General features: G+C 36.0%; 1 protein-coding gene across 6 annotated transcripts in view; it reads right to left on the minus strand.

Moving 5' to 3' along the window:
• chd3 (chromodomain helicase DNA binding protein 3) overlaps nt 1–19,414 on the minus strand; it is a 70,437-nt gene that overhangs the window by 15,181 nt on the left and 35,842 nt on the right. For 5 of the 6 annotated variants that reach the window (XM_065248611.2, XM_065248609.2, XM_065248610.2 and 2 more), the window contains exons 35-39: nt 16,472–16,580; nt 15,845–15,977; nt 9,587–9,782; nt 6,746–6,909; nt 3,491–3,617 (exon numbers count right to left, since the gene is read on the minus strand). In XM_065248611.2, coding sequence (XP_065104683.1) covers nt 3,491–3,617; nt 6,746–6,909; nt 9,587–9,782; nt 15,845–15,977; nt 16,472–16,580 — 729 coding nt within the window. Of the gene's footprint in view, nt 1–3,490; nt 3,618–6,745; nt 6,910–9,586; nt 9,783–15,844; nt 15,978–16,471; nt 16,581–19,414 lie in introns of those variants that run through there. The other variant, XR_010526051.2, reaches the window with a different exon arrangement.

Below are 19,414 nucleotides of genomic sequence, written 5' to 3' on the forward strand. Positions count from 1 at the left end.
GTCTGGTAAAGTAATCATTTGTATGAGAAATAATTTGTACTGCATATGTGTCCGTGCTTGAGTATGATTTGGAAGCTGCACCACGTGTGTACGCAAGAAGACGCGGCACGTCTCCGTCTAGCTTCACTAATCGCCTCTGTCCTAGACCCTGACTATAATCCATAAACATCGTCCTTTTTGCACAAACAGAAAAACATTTTTTTAAATGTGTCCTGCTTTAGAAATGGCCACTGTGGTAGATGAAAAATAGACAATCCACCATCTTTAGAATGATCGCGAGCTCTTTGATAATGTAATGTAGCGTGAAAATGTGATATGGTATAAATCCTGGTTTTGTTGTTAATCTGTTGCTGCTGTTTGCACATTCAAATTAAATTAAATGTTTGTATTATTTTACCAGGTCACCGACAACCATCAACTGAATTTAAAGAGTTTGGTTGCAAAACGCGATAAATGCCATTTTTTTGTATTGTTTCTGGTCAGTATTAAATAGTCAATTCTTCATTTTACCAAAATCTAAAATCTGCCGTGTTATTCTCCCTTTTTTCAAACCGCGATAAACGCCAGTCCCTCCTTCTCTGCAGAATGCAATAAATCCGCTTAACCAATCACAGCGCACCATTCCACGCATTGTAAACAATAACGGCTAGTTTTTTCTCATCTACTTTGTACTTCGATTTAACAAACAAACAAAAACAAAATAATACTTTTGATGGCATTGATAAACCTGTGGTGGTTTTCTGTGACAGGGAAGAAACGTAAGCCATCAAAATCGAATAACTTACAAGAGAGACACCCGAGCGAAGGAAAAATGCCGGCTGTTGCTTGTTCTCACACAACAGCATTAAGATTCTGGCATGCTAACACACCGAACTCAGGGGACCTTATGAAAATTTTCAATGAAAATCGAGAAAAGCGACGACATCCCAAGGATGACAGCAGCAATGACAGTGTTCTTAATATGACAAAGTAGGCTAAGGGGGCGTGCACAAAACTTTTAAAAGCAGCTGAAAATGCCTGTAGGATGCCGAATGCCAGCTATTTTTCAGCTAAGCTCTTTAGTAGCTGTGATACTTCAGCTGTGAGCCGGTTGGTTGCTGTGGTAATGTCCCACCCCTCCTCTACCGTGATTGGACGGGCGTGTGAGAACTGACATTGACGAGCGGAGCTTTTCACCCAAAGTTTAATATTTTTTAACTCTCGGCGCTCTGCACTGAGCGTGGAAAAACTGCCGAGCGCCGGTTTTCAGCGTGGAAAAAAAACGCTAGCTGTTGGCTTTTTTGAAAAACTGCCGGCCTACATTGGAAACAATTGAAAACATACGCTGGCCGCGGGCGTAAAAGCTTTGTTATGTGGGCCCCCTAAGTATTTTGATTAATGCCATTAATTTTTTTGTAATCAGTGTAGGCAACTAAATGAATATTACATGGCAAAGATGAATGCACATTTATATACTGAGTCAATATATTTATAGCATTTGGAAAAAAACTTGGATTTAATGGATTTATTGTGTTTTGCGGAAAAAAAATTGGATAAAAGTAAAAATCAGTTCTTATAAATAAATCTTTGAAAATCAAATTACACATTTTACTTTTTAATGTTATTATAACCTAAAGATGCTATGTGAAAGTTTGTAACAAAAAATATTGGTTTTAATCTTGTCACTTTCTGGGTATAGAATTTTTTTTTACCCAAATTAGTCAAAGTGGATTTTTTTTGCATTTTGGAACCAAACTCTTAATTTTTACTTAACGACAACTTTATATCAAAATCTTATATGTTAACGGTTAATGTTCAGTTAACAAGCTGTGGGTGACGGTCGGGGAAATGTCCTCAAATGAACATCACTACATAAAAAAATTCACTGCTAGCCAGTTTAGGAAAATGATGATTCAAATGCATGTTGCCTCTAGCTTCAAACCACTGTGGGCAGTTTAGGGTTCCACGTAAAAAAATTTCTGTTGTGCATCATCCATATATTAATAATAAACTCTGTATCTTTGCATTTTATGATGCATCTACACAAATAAAAAATGCTGAGTTATTTTCAACCCAGTGTTGGGTCAAAAAGGGACGAGCCCAACAATGGGTAAAAACCACCCAGCCTTTTAAAAACAACCCAGCATATGTTAATTTACAGCCTTGTACCTTTTTAAAGCAACGCTGGTTTTAAAATAAGCCAAATTTTTGTTAGAGTGTATACTTTTTTTTAGCATTAATTCAATACGCACACCATTTATAATGTAAAATAGAAACTGAATCATGCAAAGTACTCACATTTGAAAGTTACACATTTGAATGCTTGCAGAATTTGTATGACAATTTGCTGTCAAAACAATTTCCAAAAGAATTTAGTTATAATAAATTGCATTTTATAAAAGAAAAAAATTGGTTAATGTAGTTAAGCCCAGTTTTGGTGGTGGGAGGGGTTCTTTGCCTGCTGCAAAAGTTATTTTGGAAACATCTGTCTGTGTTATATGTGTGGTGTATTGTCTTAAACCTGCATAACCGAAACTTCACATTTTACTAATGCCAGACAGAATTCTTTTGCCCTTAAGCAAAATGCTTCTGAATTTACATTTAAGACATTAAGCAGATGCTGTTTTGCAGAGCAACTTACAAAACTACTTTATTTTCACATTTTCAGACTGCCGTGATCAGCAGATGGAAAGCAAATCTGCCTTGGAGATTCAAACCATCCAAACAAATACGTTCATATCCTCTCCTGGTGGTCAACGCAGATATCCATTTGACTTCAGAGATTATTTAAGAGTGGCACAAAATCCACAAGTCTTTACGTTTGGAAGTGCACAATAATCTTTTTCTGTGGTCTCTATTAGGCATGGGCCGATTACCGGCTTCAAGGTATACCGAGGTTTTAAACAGTCAAGGTTTCAAAACCACTGAAATATTCTGTGATACCGTCTCCAAGGTATGAGCTGTGTTTATACAAAATTCATTAAATCATTAAGTCATGTGATTGATTTGATGTTTACATTTAATATACATTACAAAAATATTATATATTTTTTGAAAGCATATTATAATTTAAAGGCTTTATTTTTACCTGGCATTTAAAAAATAACACATTTTAGTGTTGCAATGGCAAAACCGTAACACCGTGAAACCGTGGTATTTTTGCTAAAGGTTATCATACCGCCAGAATCTTATACCGGCCCATGCCTAGTCTCTATTCTAGTCTGTTCAAACATAAATATTGCACTCGTACACTCAGATAACACAAAGCACATGCAGGCTGTTTGTATAACCATCATAAAAGTTCATATCAACAATTTCACCGCTCACCAAGATTTAATCTTTGTCCTGTTACCAAGCTTTGCATACAAACATCTTTATACCGCAGTACGAGCAGATACACTGATCTGTTTTAGTATTAGTGAAAATTTTAAAAGTATGAGATGATGAGTATGAGACGCTTGAAGCGTTTGTGATGGCTGTTTTGTTTTGGGAGTGGATCAACAGAACTGACCTGATATGAAGGAGCCAGGAGGCATCTGGCTATAGTTGGCCCCGGCCAGAGTAAGAGCCGCTGAAGGTGCGGGTGTGAAGGGAGGGCCGAAATTCTGTGGGGTGGCATAGGGGCCCGGAGGAATAGACTAGATAAAAAGAAAATATGATCATACAACAGAAAAATCAAAAGGATTTAGTGAAAATGCACAAACGTGGTGGTAGATTCAGTTTGCCTCTGCATATTTATACCAAATTACTGCAAATTAATGACACTGTGGGTGTATTGGCGAGTAGGTGGATGTAAATGCGGTTTGCTCTATCTATTTCAACACCTTGCAAGCTATCGTGCTGTCTACTGCCATCATTAGCTGCGTTTCCATTACCGATTTGCGCAAACATTTAGCATTATTTAACTAAATGTCATCAAAAGATTATTGCGAAATGACAGTGTTTCCATTAACCGATGATATTGGACTGAAACATAGTTTTTCCTCTGACAATAAGTCATTCCAAACATTACATCGACTGATGTTGGTTTACTAATATCACATCCAGCGCACTAGGCATTATTTTTATATAATACGAGTATTGTCAAAAAATGAATGCTAAGAAAAGACCCTTATTCAGTACTTTGCAAACTATATGTGTTTATTGAAGGTAATATTACATTATTTAAAATCAAAAGATATGTAGGAGTGTCATCCAAACGTGGCAAGAAAGCCTCTTATACTTGGGAGCAGACGTATTGAGGTGTTTCTGGGACGTTTTAGTTCATACTGCGTCATCTTCAAATAATGATTATGTGACTTACTTGAATCTGGTGACCTAAAAATGCGAATAAAGTGTTTCCATTACACTTTTTACAAACTGCCTGAAAAACCACCTAATGCAAGCGTAAAAACGTTTTTTTTTTTTTTTTGCAATATTTATGAGTTTTTGCGAATTTGATGTTTCCATTGGTCGCAATGTCAATTTGCGCAATTAAAAGGTTAATGGAAATGCAACTAGGCAGTTACTTCCTGACAACATCTCAGTTGGGGTTGCCAAACTCAGCAGAGGAAAATAACAGACATTGTTTTTTATAAAAGGACACTCCAGATTTGTATTCTTTTTTTTGCATATGACTGACAGACAAAATAAATAGGTTTTGGAGATTTTGAGTACTTAACTACTAGGGATGCACCGATAAACCAGTTAACTGATATATTCATGGCAGATTATGATAATGTTTTTCATGTCATGGCAGATTATATTCGGTCAAAGAAAAGGGGTGGAAAAACGCATCAGAAGTGATTATTTTGAATTGGGTCATGACAATGACAATAGAATTACAGTATGTACACTGTGCAAAAAAGGAATAAAAAGTAGGGCTGTCAAAAGATAAATCGCTAATAAATGGCATACAAAATAAACAATTTTGCATAATTTATGTGTGTGCACACTGTGATTATTTTATATATATATAAATACACACGCATTAATGTTTGTATTTAAGAAACATTTTGATGTATATTTATATATATTTTGATATATTTTATGTATGTGTGTATTTATATATACATAATATATACACATGGTACACACAAACATATTACGCAAACACAAAGTTTTATTTTGTATGTGATTAATCGCAATGAATCTTTTTACAGCCCTAATAAAAAGCAAAACTACACTGTAAAAATTATATTATTTCAACATAGATTTTTATGTTACTTTAACTTAACAAATGAAGTTAAACTATTTCAAACTTGTTTTTCTAAATTATCTCAACTTATTACAAGTCAAAACTTAAAAAAATAGGTTGAAATGACTTGCCTAAATTAAGTAAGTTAAACTTCATACTGCATTTTTTATAGTGTATTGGTATGTCATTCCAAGTAACAGAATATCGGTATCGGCACATTTTGTATCTTATTCAAGTAAGTTGTGGTGGCTGGTGACTACTTTTTTTGAGGGCAAAAAAAACATTTAGCCCATCACGTGTGTGGTTTGTCAAGTCAAAATATGTGTATGGCACGTCATGTGAACCTATGTGCATCACGCGTCATGTCAAAATATGTGCTTGCTGCAGACGCGCCCCTCGGAAAAGAAGTCACCGGCCGCCACTGCAAGTAAGTCAATTAAGTGTGCATATGAATCATATGTATGAATAACCATTTTTAATTAATACTAGGAATCCATGTGTAAGTTTAAACATATACACATCTGAACATAACTGCTTTTTACACCTGGTCACTTCAAGCATTAGCTATCCGATCATAAAAAGACCAGGCGTAAATGCCCTCCGAAACATTTTCGAGACGGATTTAAATCTGATCGCTCAAACTGCTTCAGGAGGAGGTCTGGGACACATTTCAGACGAAACTGGACAAGTGTAAATACACCTGGTTGATGAAACCACTTATGTCAGCGCATAACTCCTCCCAAACATAAACACGTCTCCAGGAAATTAGCCGGCAAAGAGACAAACAAACAAAGACGACACACTTATTGCTTTATGAAGCGACGACAGCGGGTTAAAAAGCTTTCAATAACCAATAAAAGTGTCCAATAACAAACTCGAATGATATTAAACAAAGAAATAAAACTTTGAGAGAGTGTTTTGTGAATACTTTTCCCCATCATGGTCCTATACGTTAAATTATTATCTCATGCAGCTCTGTACTGGGCGCTCTAGCTCATGCCGAGCAGGGAGACGAGCGTCTCCTGCCCAACATACAGTACAACATACAGTAAGTGCTGCCTTTTGTTGCATAAACGTTGACGAAGTATTTTAAGGCGGAGTAATGAATAGTGTATTTGCATTTTGCGCGGGAGTAAAAGATCGGATTCATATCCGTTTTGCCAAGACGCATGTATGTGGCCAAATGTAAATGGAACAGTTTTAATAAATCAGAAAGCTATCCAATCAGAGAAAACACATGAAGTGGCCAGGTGTAAAAAGGCCCTTATATCTTTGTAAATCCAAGCAGTCTAAACGAACAAAACTATCTTCACTTTTGACATTTCGACTGTCGAGGGTGCTAAAGGTGACAAATTATGTTATTAAATTGTCATTAACTGTTGGCTAGTTAATAAGACAATTCCTTGTAAAATACATTTTTATGTTTATAAGAAAGAGTTAAAAAGTAAATATTTGTTGATACAGGCCTTCATCAAGTGCTATCATTATACAATCATATTTAAAAAAATCGCAGATTCATTGTGTTTTTTTGTTGTCGGATAACTGTATATTTTGTGTCTGCGTGCATATGTTTTGTTTATCTGTATTTACCGGAGGTCCATGCGTCTCATTCCCCTTGTTGGCCAGTCTGCTGAGGATGCTTCTCTCTGACATCTGCAGACGGGCTGTGATTGGTGGGACTCTGGAGAGTGTAGCTGGAAGCCGCGTTACATCCGCCTTCATGTCACTCAGAAGCTCCTCCAGCTGGTTAAGAACTACAAAAATGTCCATCATTACAACATGTACAAATGGTTTTGCCTAATAGGTCCCCACTGCTTTAATGACAGGAAGCACTTGAGCTGAGATCTTTGTACAAAATCTGATTATCTGTTATTCTTGGAAGATTTCATGATGTTTTAGGAAGCATCTTGTGTGCTTTAACGGAAGGAATTGTACAGAGGAGTTCACAAGGTCAATGTCATCTTTAAAGTTAACAAGACGGCATTCACAACTCATTTTACATTTGTAATGTGACATATTTGCATGGGAAATATTGTAGGAGGATCCATATCAGAATGAAGCCATCTGTAACGGTGGGTGTATTACAGTATATTACTGTACCATGGTCAGGATCTTATTTTGTTTGATTATACTGAGCTTAAAGGTCACGTTCTTCCTGATCCCATTTTTTAAACCCTAGTTAGTGTGTAATGTTGCTATAATAGCATAAATAATACCTGTAAAATGATAAAGCTCAAAGTTCACTGCCAGGCGATATATATTTTCTTTAATAGAATTCCACTATAGAAGCCTACAGTGAACGGCCGGTTTGGACTACAGCCCTCTACTTCCTGCTTTAATGATGTCAGTAAAACGTTTTTTTGACTAAACTCCGCCCACATGAGTACGTAAGCTGCTATCGAATCACAACACACTAAACAAACTACACATTAAGAACTCTTATGTATTTCTGAAGGAGGGACTTCATAGGACAAGGAAGACATCAGCCTGTTTTGAGGACAGTGAAAACAGCGCTATACAGATAAGTAAGTTGTGTGAAAAATACCGTGTTTTTTTCACGTGAAACATGAACACATGTTATATTGCCCACTATAAACACAATCATAGCTTTAAAAACGTAGAAAGAACAGGAGCTTAAAAATATTTATGAACTCCACATTTTTGTGGCAGCTTTCATTTCAACACAATCATGTGCAATTACTGTCTATGTTATTTAAAATGACCTGCTAGAGACTGAGGCTGTAAACACAGTGATTTTAGTAATTATAGTAAATGTAAGTATATGAACAAAATGAAGATTTGTAACTTTGTGAAGGAAGATTTGCTATATAAGACTAATTTGTAAATAACTTACAATACTGTGTGTGGCACATATTGGCATGTTAAGAACATCAGCCTAAAAAATGCCTTAATAACTATTTGGCTATTGGTCAACAACATTTTCAACACTATATGAGCAAATTATTACATTTCAGTGATATACAAACAAACTTTTTGACATGCACTGATGTTGGACACAATATGATTAGGAATGTTTATTAGGAAAGTAAAATTTGGTATGTTTTGATTTCGAGCTGACTTAGTTATCTCGTCAATTAAGAGAAAAAATGTGCAAAAAAAAAAAACGTGTTCCTGATGATTTTTAATGTTAATCTGCAATACCGTAATTATCCACCCAATTTATGAAAAAAAAAACAACTGAAGCTAAAACGTTATTTACTAATTTTGATAGTTTTGATAATTGTTCCGAATCTGATCTCTTGATAAAGTTCCTTCACAAAAATGCAATTATTTCAGCGTTTTGCTAAAAAAAAATTATTTTTAAAGAAAAATACCCATATTTAAGAGTTTATAAGCAAAGAAAAAATATAGATAGGATGACATTTTTTTCCTGTTTTCTTTGTTTGCTTATTGTTTGTTTAATAAACATAGGGTCTGTTCTTTCATTTGATATATTTGTATGTTTATATATTTTTGGAAGAAAATTTTCCTGGAAGGCATTTTGTGAAACTTTTGTAAAAATCACAAAAAATGCTGCGGGGAATAAGTTAAAGGGATAGTTCACCCAAAAATGAAAATTCTGTCATCATTTACTTACTCTAATGTTGTTACAAGCCTGTATAAATGTATTTGTACTGATGAACACGAATGAAAATATTTTAATGAATGTTCATAATCAAACAGTTTGTGAACCCCATTTACTTCAATAGTATTCCTACTATGAAAGTGAATGTGGCTCACTAGCGGTTTGGTTTTATTCCTCAAAATATCTTCCTTCGTGTTCAGCAAAACAAAGAAATGTATACATGTTTGTAACAACATGAGAGTGAGTAAATAATGACAGAATTTTCATTTTTTGGGTGAACTATCCCTTCAACATCTGACAGAATAGGAAGCATTTACTGTATTCTTTACCAAGTTATTTACAATTTCAAAACCACATTTATTGTTAACCCTAACCCTAACAGGAAAGCATAGGAATTTGCTAGGAGGCCTAACCCTAATAATTTAATAATAATGTACAGTGTACCCCAGTGAAACCATTTACTGTAATTAAGGAAGTTCCAAAAATCTATCCAGTTTTGTTGAACAACATGAAAGTGATTAAATTGATTCTAATTTTCAAAAGTTGATTATTTATGCACATTTTTTTTTTATAAATGGCAGTTAACAAAATGGCAAATAGTATGCAGTAAATGATTAAAAAAAATAAAACAACATGCTTGGGCAAACTCCAGGACACACTGACACAGAGGAGCTGCCAGGAACACAACACGTCCCACTGGATCTATCTAGAAGCTCTTATTTAGACGCACAAGATGGCAACTTTGTCTCAGTTACACACCATAATATTCACTTTGATACATCATTTCTCATGTGTAGATATCTATGACACAAAGCACCTGCATATGCACAAACACTTTCTCTCACCCTTATGTAAGACCGCATTGGCAGGTTTGTTTCCAGCGAGCGATTCCTTGCTGAGATGTTGGTGGGACTCAGCCAGACATTCCACCTCAGCGAAACGAGCGTTCAGGGCCATGGCCGGGTGAGTGGGGTCCTGGGTCATGTTGAGGTACGCAGCCCGACGCAACTGCTCCTCTATCACCAGGGCCTGCTCCAGCAACTGACAGAAAGATATCTTAAATGTATACTGTATGACCTTTTTACCTCTCAGCAAATATGCGTTATGAGGACACATTGCAAATCAAAGAAATAATGTGCAGTTGTGATACATAAACATACTGGCAATTATCTAACTGCATTGGGTGTCCAAAGTCATCTTTTTTTTAAAATTAGCTTTTTAAATAGTTATGTTATATTTTGGTGGTCATTGTCATGGATCACAAGATTATTATGAAATCATATTTTTCAGCTATAGTATATGCAACATTTTTTACAGCAAATATTAAACTTTTATGGTTTGTAACTTCTTGTAATACATGACAATGAGTGAAAAGTATTAAAATAATTAAAAGTATAACCATTTCAGAAAAGACAAAATGACCCATATGTAGACAACAACACTCAACACAAAATCCTTAAAGGCGGAGTGCACGATATCTGAAAAACACTTTTGAAAATAGAGTCGGGCCGACTACCAAACAAACTTGTAGCCAATCAGCAGTAAGGGGCGTGTCTACTAAACAAATTCGTTGCCTGGGTTGCGTAAGTGTGGGGCGTGTCTATCAACAGAAGGTCCAGATTTAATTGGGGTTGGGGCCGTGTTTGTTTAGGTGATTTTAAATGTCAACATTGGCTTTCAGAGATCATGGACCCGGCCTTTAACAACGGTGACAGGCCACAAATAGCATTAAAGGAATATTCCATTTTCTTAAAAGAAAAATCCAGATAATTTACTCCCCACCATGTCATCCACAACACTTAACAGTATTTTTCAACGGAGTTTCAAAGGACTCTAAACGATCCCAAACAAGGCATAAGTAGGGATGGGTACCGAAACCCGGTATTAAACTGGCCCCGGGGCTAAATTATGAAAGACCGTAGTATCAGTAAGATCTGACGCTATCGGTTCTGCTTTCGGTCCTGGAGAAAAAAATAAAAATAAATGTACTATGTATTCTTGCTTAATAATGTTTTCGTGCACATTTTATCTCACCAAACATTTCTAATTTGCGATTAAGACGTTTGTCTGTGAGATCTACGAGATCTCTCATGTGCGCCGCGGAGGCTGGCTGTCTGTCAAACACAACCACAACAACGAGCGCGGCGCACGCACACGCATAACAGCACGAAAACTACCGCTTAATACAAAGAGTGACGATGGCGGATAGAGCAAAACATTCAAAAGTGTGGTTATACTTCACTACAGTTGATGCAGATAACGCTCGTTGTCATACAGGTAAGTGCAACAAGATGTTTGCATGTAAGGGCGGAAACACAAGCAATCTGTCAAAGCATCTTTCAAAAGTATATTACGTGCAGAAAGAAGCTGTGTCCCAATTCAAGGGCTGCGACCTTCTAAGCATACAACCTTAAAAGGGGAGCACTCTGTCTTTCAAGGTGGCAGCCTCAGAAGTCCGCGAAGAGAACTGAAATGAGACAGTCTAACCCTCGGAGGACCTATAATTTGCGTCACCTGTTGCACGCGCCCACCGCGCCTGTCAGCAGGACACAGCGGAGACGTTTCTGACTTATTTAAATAAATATGGAACCAGAAAAATATTCATTTAATTTAGAAAATATGACACGTTGATGTAGATTAAACTATTCAACAGTATATAAAATTAATCAACCTTAGAAATACGCAACATAAACAGAATAATATTAACACAAGTCACAGCCTCAAGTCGCGCTGCTGTGACGCAATCGGTCTTAAAATACGTCCTTAGAAGGTCGCAGCCTGCAAAATTCAACCATCATCTCTGGTGGTTGCCGCATCAACGTCAGGCATGTATGCTAAAATCATGTTGAATCAACATTGTTCACGTCATTTAAAATAAATGTACAATCTCCCTAATTGGTTTGCTTACCTTACGTTGAAATTCTGTTGATTTCTCTTGGGAGAAATGCTGAACGTTATGCATTCAACATATTTTCTACTTCTTTTTAAAATCCCAAATAAAGAAAAATCAGCATGTAAACATTTATTTAGCCTAAATATCCTATTTAAAGTATTTTTTCTGCAGCTTTCACGCTGGTGCATTAATAAATATATGTATAATATTTAGAAATGATATCCAGAAATTAATTTGTAATAAGGAAATGCAGACACATAATTAACTTAATCATGTAAACATAGGTTCGTGATCAAATGTTAACATTGGCCAAAGTACCGATAAGAATACCGTTAAAGCACCAGACCGTTAAGCAGTACCGGTAAGAGTAGTAATACCGTTAAAACCTTAACGATACCCATCCCTAGGCATAAGGGTCTTATCTAGCGAAACGATTGTCATTTTTGACAAGAAAAATAACAAATATACACTTTTAAAGCACAACTTCTCGTCTAAATCCGGTCCAGCGCGACCTAATGTAAATGCGTAGTGACGTAGGGAGGTCACGTGTTACATATATAAAACACACATTTGCGGACCATTGTAAACAATAAACTGACACAAAGACATTAATTAGTATCAGTTGACATACAACAACGTAGGAACGGTCCTCTTTCTCAACACTTGTAAACACTGGGGCGGAGTTTCGCGTTCGTCCTCTGTGACCTCTTGACGTCATGACGTATTGCGTGGGGTCACGTTGGCGCATCACGACCGGATCTACATGACGAGAAATTGTGCTTTAAAAGTGTATATTTGTTATTTTTCTTGTCAAAAATGACAATCGTTTCGCTAGATAAGACCCTTATGCCTTGTTTGGGATCGTTTAGAGTCCTTTAAAACTCTGTTGAACAAAACTGTTAAGTGTTGAGTTAAGGATTAAATGTTGGGCTCTATTAAAGTCATTAAAATGAGAAAAATCCTGCAATGTTTTCCTCAAAAAACATAATTTCTTCTCGACTGAACAAAGAAAGACATCAACATTTTGGATGACATGGTGGTGAGTAAATTATCTGGATTTTTCTTTTAAGAAAATGGAATATTCCTTTAAGTAAAAAATTGAAAATCACACAATAGCTAACAATGAGAAAATTAGTTTTAAGCTTTTAGCAAATCCACAAAGGAATACTCCACTTTCTTAATAAAATCCAGATATTTTTTTCTCACCCCCATGTCATCCAAAATGTTGATGTCTTTCTTTGTTCAGTCGAGAAGAATATTAATAGACTATAATTTAATAGACTTTATGAAATAAAATTGCAGTTTCAACGCAGCTTCAAAGGGCTCTAAATGATACCAAACGAGGCATAAGGGTCTTATCTAGCAAAACCATTGTCATTTTCATCAAGAAAAATAAATACATTTGTGTCACGCGTGAAACGCACACTTGCGGACCATTTTAAACATTAAAATGACACAAAGACATTAAAGGAGTCATATGACCCGGTTTTCCTGTCTTTTTAGAGTATTAAATTATGTCTGTGCACATAAAAGATCTGTAAAGTTGCAAAAAATAAAGTTTCAAATCCAGAAGAGATCTTCTAATTAAAAGAGAAGCCTGATCTACGCCTACCTAAAACGGCTCGTTCAAACACACCCATGCAGTTAGACGTCATACTGGTTGGAACGAATAACACCGCCCTTATGTATACACAAAGATAGAGGGTTTAACTTTCAATCACAATGTAGTATTGTTGCTGCCACCATGTCGTGGACACGCTGTGTTTTCCCCTGAGAGAGGCAAACTACTTTGTTTGGCCTTCCGATTGAGTAAACATTAAGAAACTAGTGGTTAGGTTTTATTCGCTTAGTCATCTGTGTTTTCTGGGTCAAATTCAGACTTGTATTGATAAGGAAGTAAATACGATATTATCTCCTGGCTTTCACTATTGCTTTGAGAGCTCATTTTTCAAAACATGGTAAGAAGCATCACATTTCCATTTACGTAATTCAGCCAATCACAACGCACTCGATAGCTGACCAATCGGTGCGCTTTCTCAGAACAATGAGCTTTGTACAAAATGACCTGTTACAGATGGTTCGGACACAAAAATGTACGATATGTTGAAAATAATGAGTTTTTCAACCATAGACCACACCAACACATTGTATTACACTAAATACACAAAGTAATGTGCTTTTTAGCCACAAAATATGGGCCCTTTAATAATGATCATTCCACATACAACAATGTCGGAATGGTCCTCTTTCCCCACACTTGTAAACACTGGGGCGGTAGTTTTACATACATCATTCTTTACCTTTCGATGTGCTTACGCATTACGTATTTTTGGCACTTTACAGCTGGTGCAAAAGAGAAGTTGTGGTTTAAAACTGCATGTTCTTTATTGTTCTTGCCGAAAATGACAATGGTTTTACTAGATAAGACCCTTACGCCTCGTTTGGGATCGTTTAGAGCCATTTTAAACTGCATTGAAACTGCAATTTTAAACTGCATTGAAACTATGAAAAAATTAAAATCCTGGAATGTTTTCCTCAAAATAACTTATTTTCTTCTCGACTGCACAAAAAAAGACATCAACATTTTGGATGACATGGGGGTGAGTAAATTATCTGGAATTTTTTATTAAGAAAGTGGAGTTTGCCTTAAATGTAAAGCACGTATGCCATTTTTTTACAAGATGTTATGTAAGTATCAGGTGTGCCCAAAATGTGTCTGTTAAGTTACAGCTCAAAATACCCTTATAGATAATTTATTATAACATATCCAAAATGCCCCTATTGGGGTGGGAGCAAACTAGGGATGCTAAACAATTAATCGCGATTAATCGTTAGCAGAATAAAAGTTTTTGTTAGCATCACATATGTGTGTAAACTGTGTATAATAAATATGTATATATATAAATATGAACACATTCATGTATAATTTTAAGAAAAAAAATTTATATATTAAGTATTTATATTTATATATAATATAAATTATACATTAATATACAAATGTATATACACATTTCTAAAACATATACATGCATGTGTGTACATTTATTTATACAAAGTTATTATACACAGTTCACACACATATATGATGTAAACAAAAACTTTTATTCTGCTAACGATTAATCACGATTAATCGTTAAGCATCCCTAGAGCAAACACTTGCTGCTTTCGTGTGTGCACCTTTAAATGCAAATGAGCTACAGCTCCTCACCCCCTTACCAGAAGAGACAGATAGTGCTTTGATTTAAAATAGATTTCTGTGTATACAGTCTGAGGCAAAAGTATCTCACTATTGAGAGATGGCAGACAGCATACAACTTGCTGAGGGCGGAAACTATGGAAATGCGGGACTGTTATTCAGTGGCCGTGGACAGGGCTTTATCAGTGTGATGTTAAATGTGGATTAAAAAAGAAAGAGTGCGTGGATTTTTTCATTGGAGGGTGGCTGTGCCAACACATGTGTCCAAACATCTTTTAAAAGTGGATTTTGCATAATATTTGCCCTTTGATAAGAAACATTTGTTTTTATATTTATTCACAGCAATTTCTTATTATTATTAGAGACTAAAATAGGCATGTATACTGGATTGCATTTTGTACAGTGTGGCTGTTAAGATTATCACAAATTTCTGGTTAAAAAAAAGTAATTGAGTGAAAGAACAAAGGCTGAAGCACAAAAAACTGAGAGAGAAAAACAAGACAGAGATCAAAAGAAGGAAAATAGGTCAAAAATAAATTAAATACTCTCATTGAACAAACTGACAGAGCGATAAATCATTCCACTGATTTATAAGCATGAGAAAGCATCAGCTTTCAATTAAAAGAAGTTTCACAGCAGTGCTCAGGTTGCTCAATGCATTCTGAATTAAAAGAGAAGAAGAGAAAGACAAAGAGAGAGAGAGAGAGATAAAGGCTGAGAAAAACAAAGGAGGATGTAGAGAAAAGGATATGAAACATGCGATAAAAAGAAAAACAGGAAAAAACAAAGGGCTGTTTCGCAAGAATGTATTTCAGCATATTCAGGTTTTGAGATAGTGACGCATCAACACGTAGAGATAAAATCTTCAGGCAGGAGTTGTACAACGAACAACAAAAAATGTTAAGCCATAAACATGTCAAAACAAGCCATACAAATATAAAAAGCCACAATAAAAAAATCAAACAATTTAAATGAACCAAATGAAACCAAAAACGCAATTTACTTTCAACTTACCTTGAACCGTCGAGCAAGGAACTTGTTCTTCATCTCTAAGAAGTTTCCTTTGTTGGCTTGAGTCTTGAAAGGTTCGTTTACGATGGCGAACTGTGGGTCATTCTGAATATCCTGCCAGCGTGCATAGCCATGGCTGCAACAGGTCAAGGATTAAAGTTCGAACCGATAAAACAGCAAATAGGACATTTAAAAGTCTTTATCTTATATATATATATAAAAAAAATAGCAATTTTTCTTCTTTATAAAGGGACAGCAATTAGATAACCCAGGACTAGGCCTTAGTTAAATTAGGACATTTAAGTTGTTTTAACAAACATACTTTACAAAAAACATTACTGGTGTGCATCTTGAGATAAAACAATGGCACTGATATATTTTAAGGTTTTCAGTTAGGACAGCTCAAACAAACATTTTAGTCTTGGACAAGACATCTATTTGTATTTTATTTTTATCTGTCTCATTTCATTGCTTTGTTCTTGAACACTAAACATTATGAATACAGAAAGGAATATTGTGTTCAGATTGTACAGACACAAACCCTCCCACCCATTTGGCAAACTCAATATAAATATACATTAATGGGACTGGATTGTTTCTACTGTCACAGCAGCCTGTCTCCAAGGATACCACACAATGCCTGCCAGCAGCCAGAAGTCATGTCGCCGATGCCAAATCTCGTTGATCTTGCCGGATGAAATGGCCGCTCGCTCCTCATTCTGCCAAAGGGTGTGCAGCTCTGGACCGAAAAACCAAAACAGAGACCCCACATATCAGTTGGGAAACTTTACAATTCATTTGTATGCCTTGACGAGTAAATAAACAATCTCTGAAACAGTTAAGAGGAAGCAAACATATAAATCCAGTTATTATGCTATAAACCAGTTTATTTGTCCGGAGTACAGGCGGTATGCTTAGTGTTCGCTTGAAATGTTTTATCAACGCTGGTGAAATGTTTATGTTAAAGACCTTTCTGTTTAGCTGAACTCGTTTTATTATCGTCCACTGGAAACAAATTTTTTATAGCAACTACTAAAATTAAGTAAAGTTAGTAAAACACATTTTGATGGCAATAAATTATAGAAATCATGCTGCATTTGTTTTCTTAAAATAAATGCTTCCACTGCTGAGACTAATGCTTTGTCCCAACCCACCTACTTCCATACTATATAGTTGGCAAAAAGCAGTAGGCGAGGCGAGCAGTATGTCATAGTATTCCAAAAACAGTAGGCGAAAATTCCCAGGATTACCTACTATTTCCCTTTAGATTTTGAAGTGTGCATACGACAGACACTTCACAATCCCACCATGCCCCGGGAGAAGAGTTATCCAACGTATGGCATGCATCTGTTTTCTCGCTGGATTGACATGACGTGATGACGACGTATGTCACGTGATGTATCTACATGGTGGATGTAGTACGTCCAAATCTAATTCATACTACCAGGATTCTTACTATACAGTACCTACTGTTTTAACACTCAGAAAGTAGGTACTTCATCACATTCAGTACGTACTGTACAGCGTGCGGTTTCAGACCCAGACTGTGAATTGCAACTAGCGGCTCAGTGCAAAGTTCACCCGTCCTTTCCAAAACACATAGGCTGTTTTTCAATTCCAAGAAAGCAAAGAACGGACTTGCGTTCTCGTGGAGACTGGTCTTGCCAGGCGACCTTGGAAGAACAAACTCAGAAGGTCGCAAGAACACAGAACGCACTTGTGAGAATTGAGATGTGTGCGATCTTCCTGTTGGTCACCTGACCGGCGCCATTGTTTTGCTGCAATGACTTCTGGGGCGTAAAACAATTTCGGTGCGCAAGTCTGCACTCAATGCATCCTCGATATCAAGAACACATCTGGGAATCTTCAAGAACTTGTGTTCTTGAGAATTGGAATTTGACGGTTAATGATGACGTAAAGCGAGAACACAAGGATGCAAGATCGCTGAAGAACACATATTGAGAAACAGCCATAGTAAAGCTACGGGAGCCGCCACAGGACAAACACGTCATTGTCTGAGACAACGTAGTAACAAAACGCGATCTATAGAACAGTTTGTCCATCTAGGGCTACTGTAGAAACATGATGTCGACTTCCATGTAAGGGGACCGCGGGGTGTATGTAAATAAAAACTTCTTATTCGAAAGTAATAAAAACATATCTGTTTGTTATGTAAGATCTTTAACTCTTTCCCCGCCATTGACGAGATATCTTGTCAATCAAGAGAAAACGCTTCCCCGCCAATGACAAATTTTTCCGTCTCTCCGCAATTATCCACTAGGTGGCGCCCTTCCGCAACTTTTTAAACCCGGAAGTATTACCCTATGGCAAGCTGCTGCATGTCCGTGTCTGTTTTAAAGGTCGCTCTGAATGGGAACTCTATGAAAAGTCCGTCACAAAAATTGAATTATCTCTGCTTTTTGCTCAAAATGTGGTGTTTTTGCAGAAACCCATATTCAAAAGCTGATTACAAAAGAACTACTGAAGGTAGGATGAAACGGTGTTTTTTTTTTGAAAGCAGAGGGTCTGTTCTTTCATTTGGTATATTGTATGTTTACATATTTGAAGAAGAACATTTTCTGGAAGACATTAAACTTTTGTGAAAATCATGAAAAACGCTGGCGCTGGCTGGCAACTTTTTTTAAAAACGCTGGCAGTGAAAGAGTTAAACACCACTGAAAACATAGTTATGTAAATTATATTCCATTTCTGTCAATAGATCCTCCAAAATTTTACACATTGCACCTTTAAATGTCAAATGGACAAACTGGTATTACTCCTAAAATCGTAGTAATGCTCAAATTATTATAGACTAATTATATACTGTTGTGAATATCGTCTCCTTCCTAAACTAATTGCCTAAGTCAAAAGACATTTCAAGCTTTTCTAAATGGCAGCTGCATCAAGAAGAACACAAATCTTTTCAACCTCTGAAGTCAGTTCCATTTATTTGTGTTTTCTGAGAAACCTGGAAAAATGACCTAGGCGATTAGTTTAGGAAGGTGACGATATATAAAGTAATAAGACAATTTTGCATAATGATTGTTTATGTACTTGCTCAAAAACTGCTTTTTGTTTATTTTAAACTAAAAAAGCTATGGATTGCAGCTTTAACCAGCTCTTCTGATGAATATACCATCTCCCGTGGGTATATTTCAGTTCACAATGTATAAAAAGATATATTTAATTATATACAATGGACTAAAATGTAATTGTGTGGTGGTCATTATGTCATCTAAAAATTATTTTCCTAGAATTTGAACAGCTACTCCTACTCTCCTCTTACACTCCACCCTTACCACATGCTAATTACTCATAGCATTCATCTTACTGTAAAATGCATACAAATAACACATAAACACTATTTTTATGCTTACACAATGTAAACATGCACGTGTACACTTACATATTGGCCTATATCAATGTAAACAAAAATGTATAAAATCATGGGTTTTCCCATTTCATCAAAAGTAGTTTTAGGAAATAATCATTGATGACTTTATGGAAACTAATCTAAGGGAAGCATTTTTTTTACCCACTGGAAGATCAAATCACAGCTTAAAACACACTTTC

This window comes from Paramisgurnus dabryanus, chromosome 2 (genome assembly GCF_030506205.2).
Source record: "Paramisgurnus dabryanus chromosome 2, PD_genome_1.1, whole genome shotgun sequence".
Taxonomy (NCBI): domain Eukaryota; kingdom Metazoa; phylum Chordata; class Actinopteri; order Cypriniformes; family Cobitidae; genus Paramisgurnus; species Paramisgurnus dabryanus.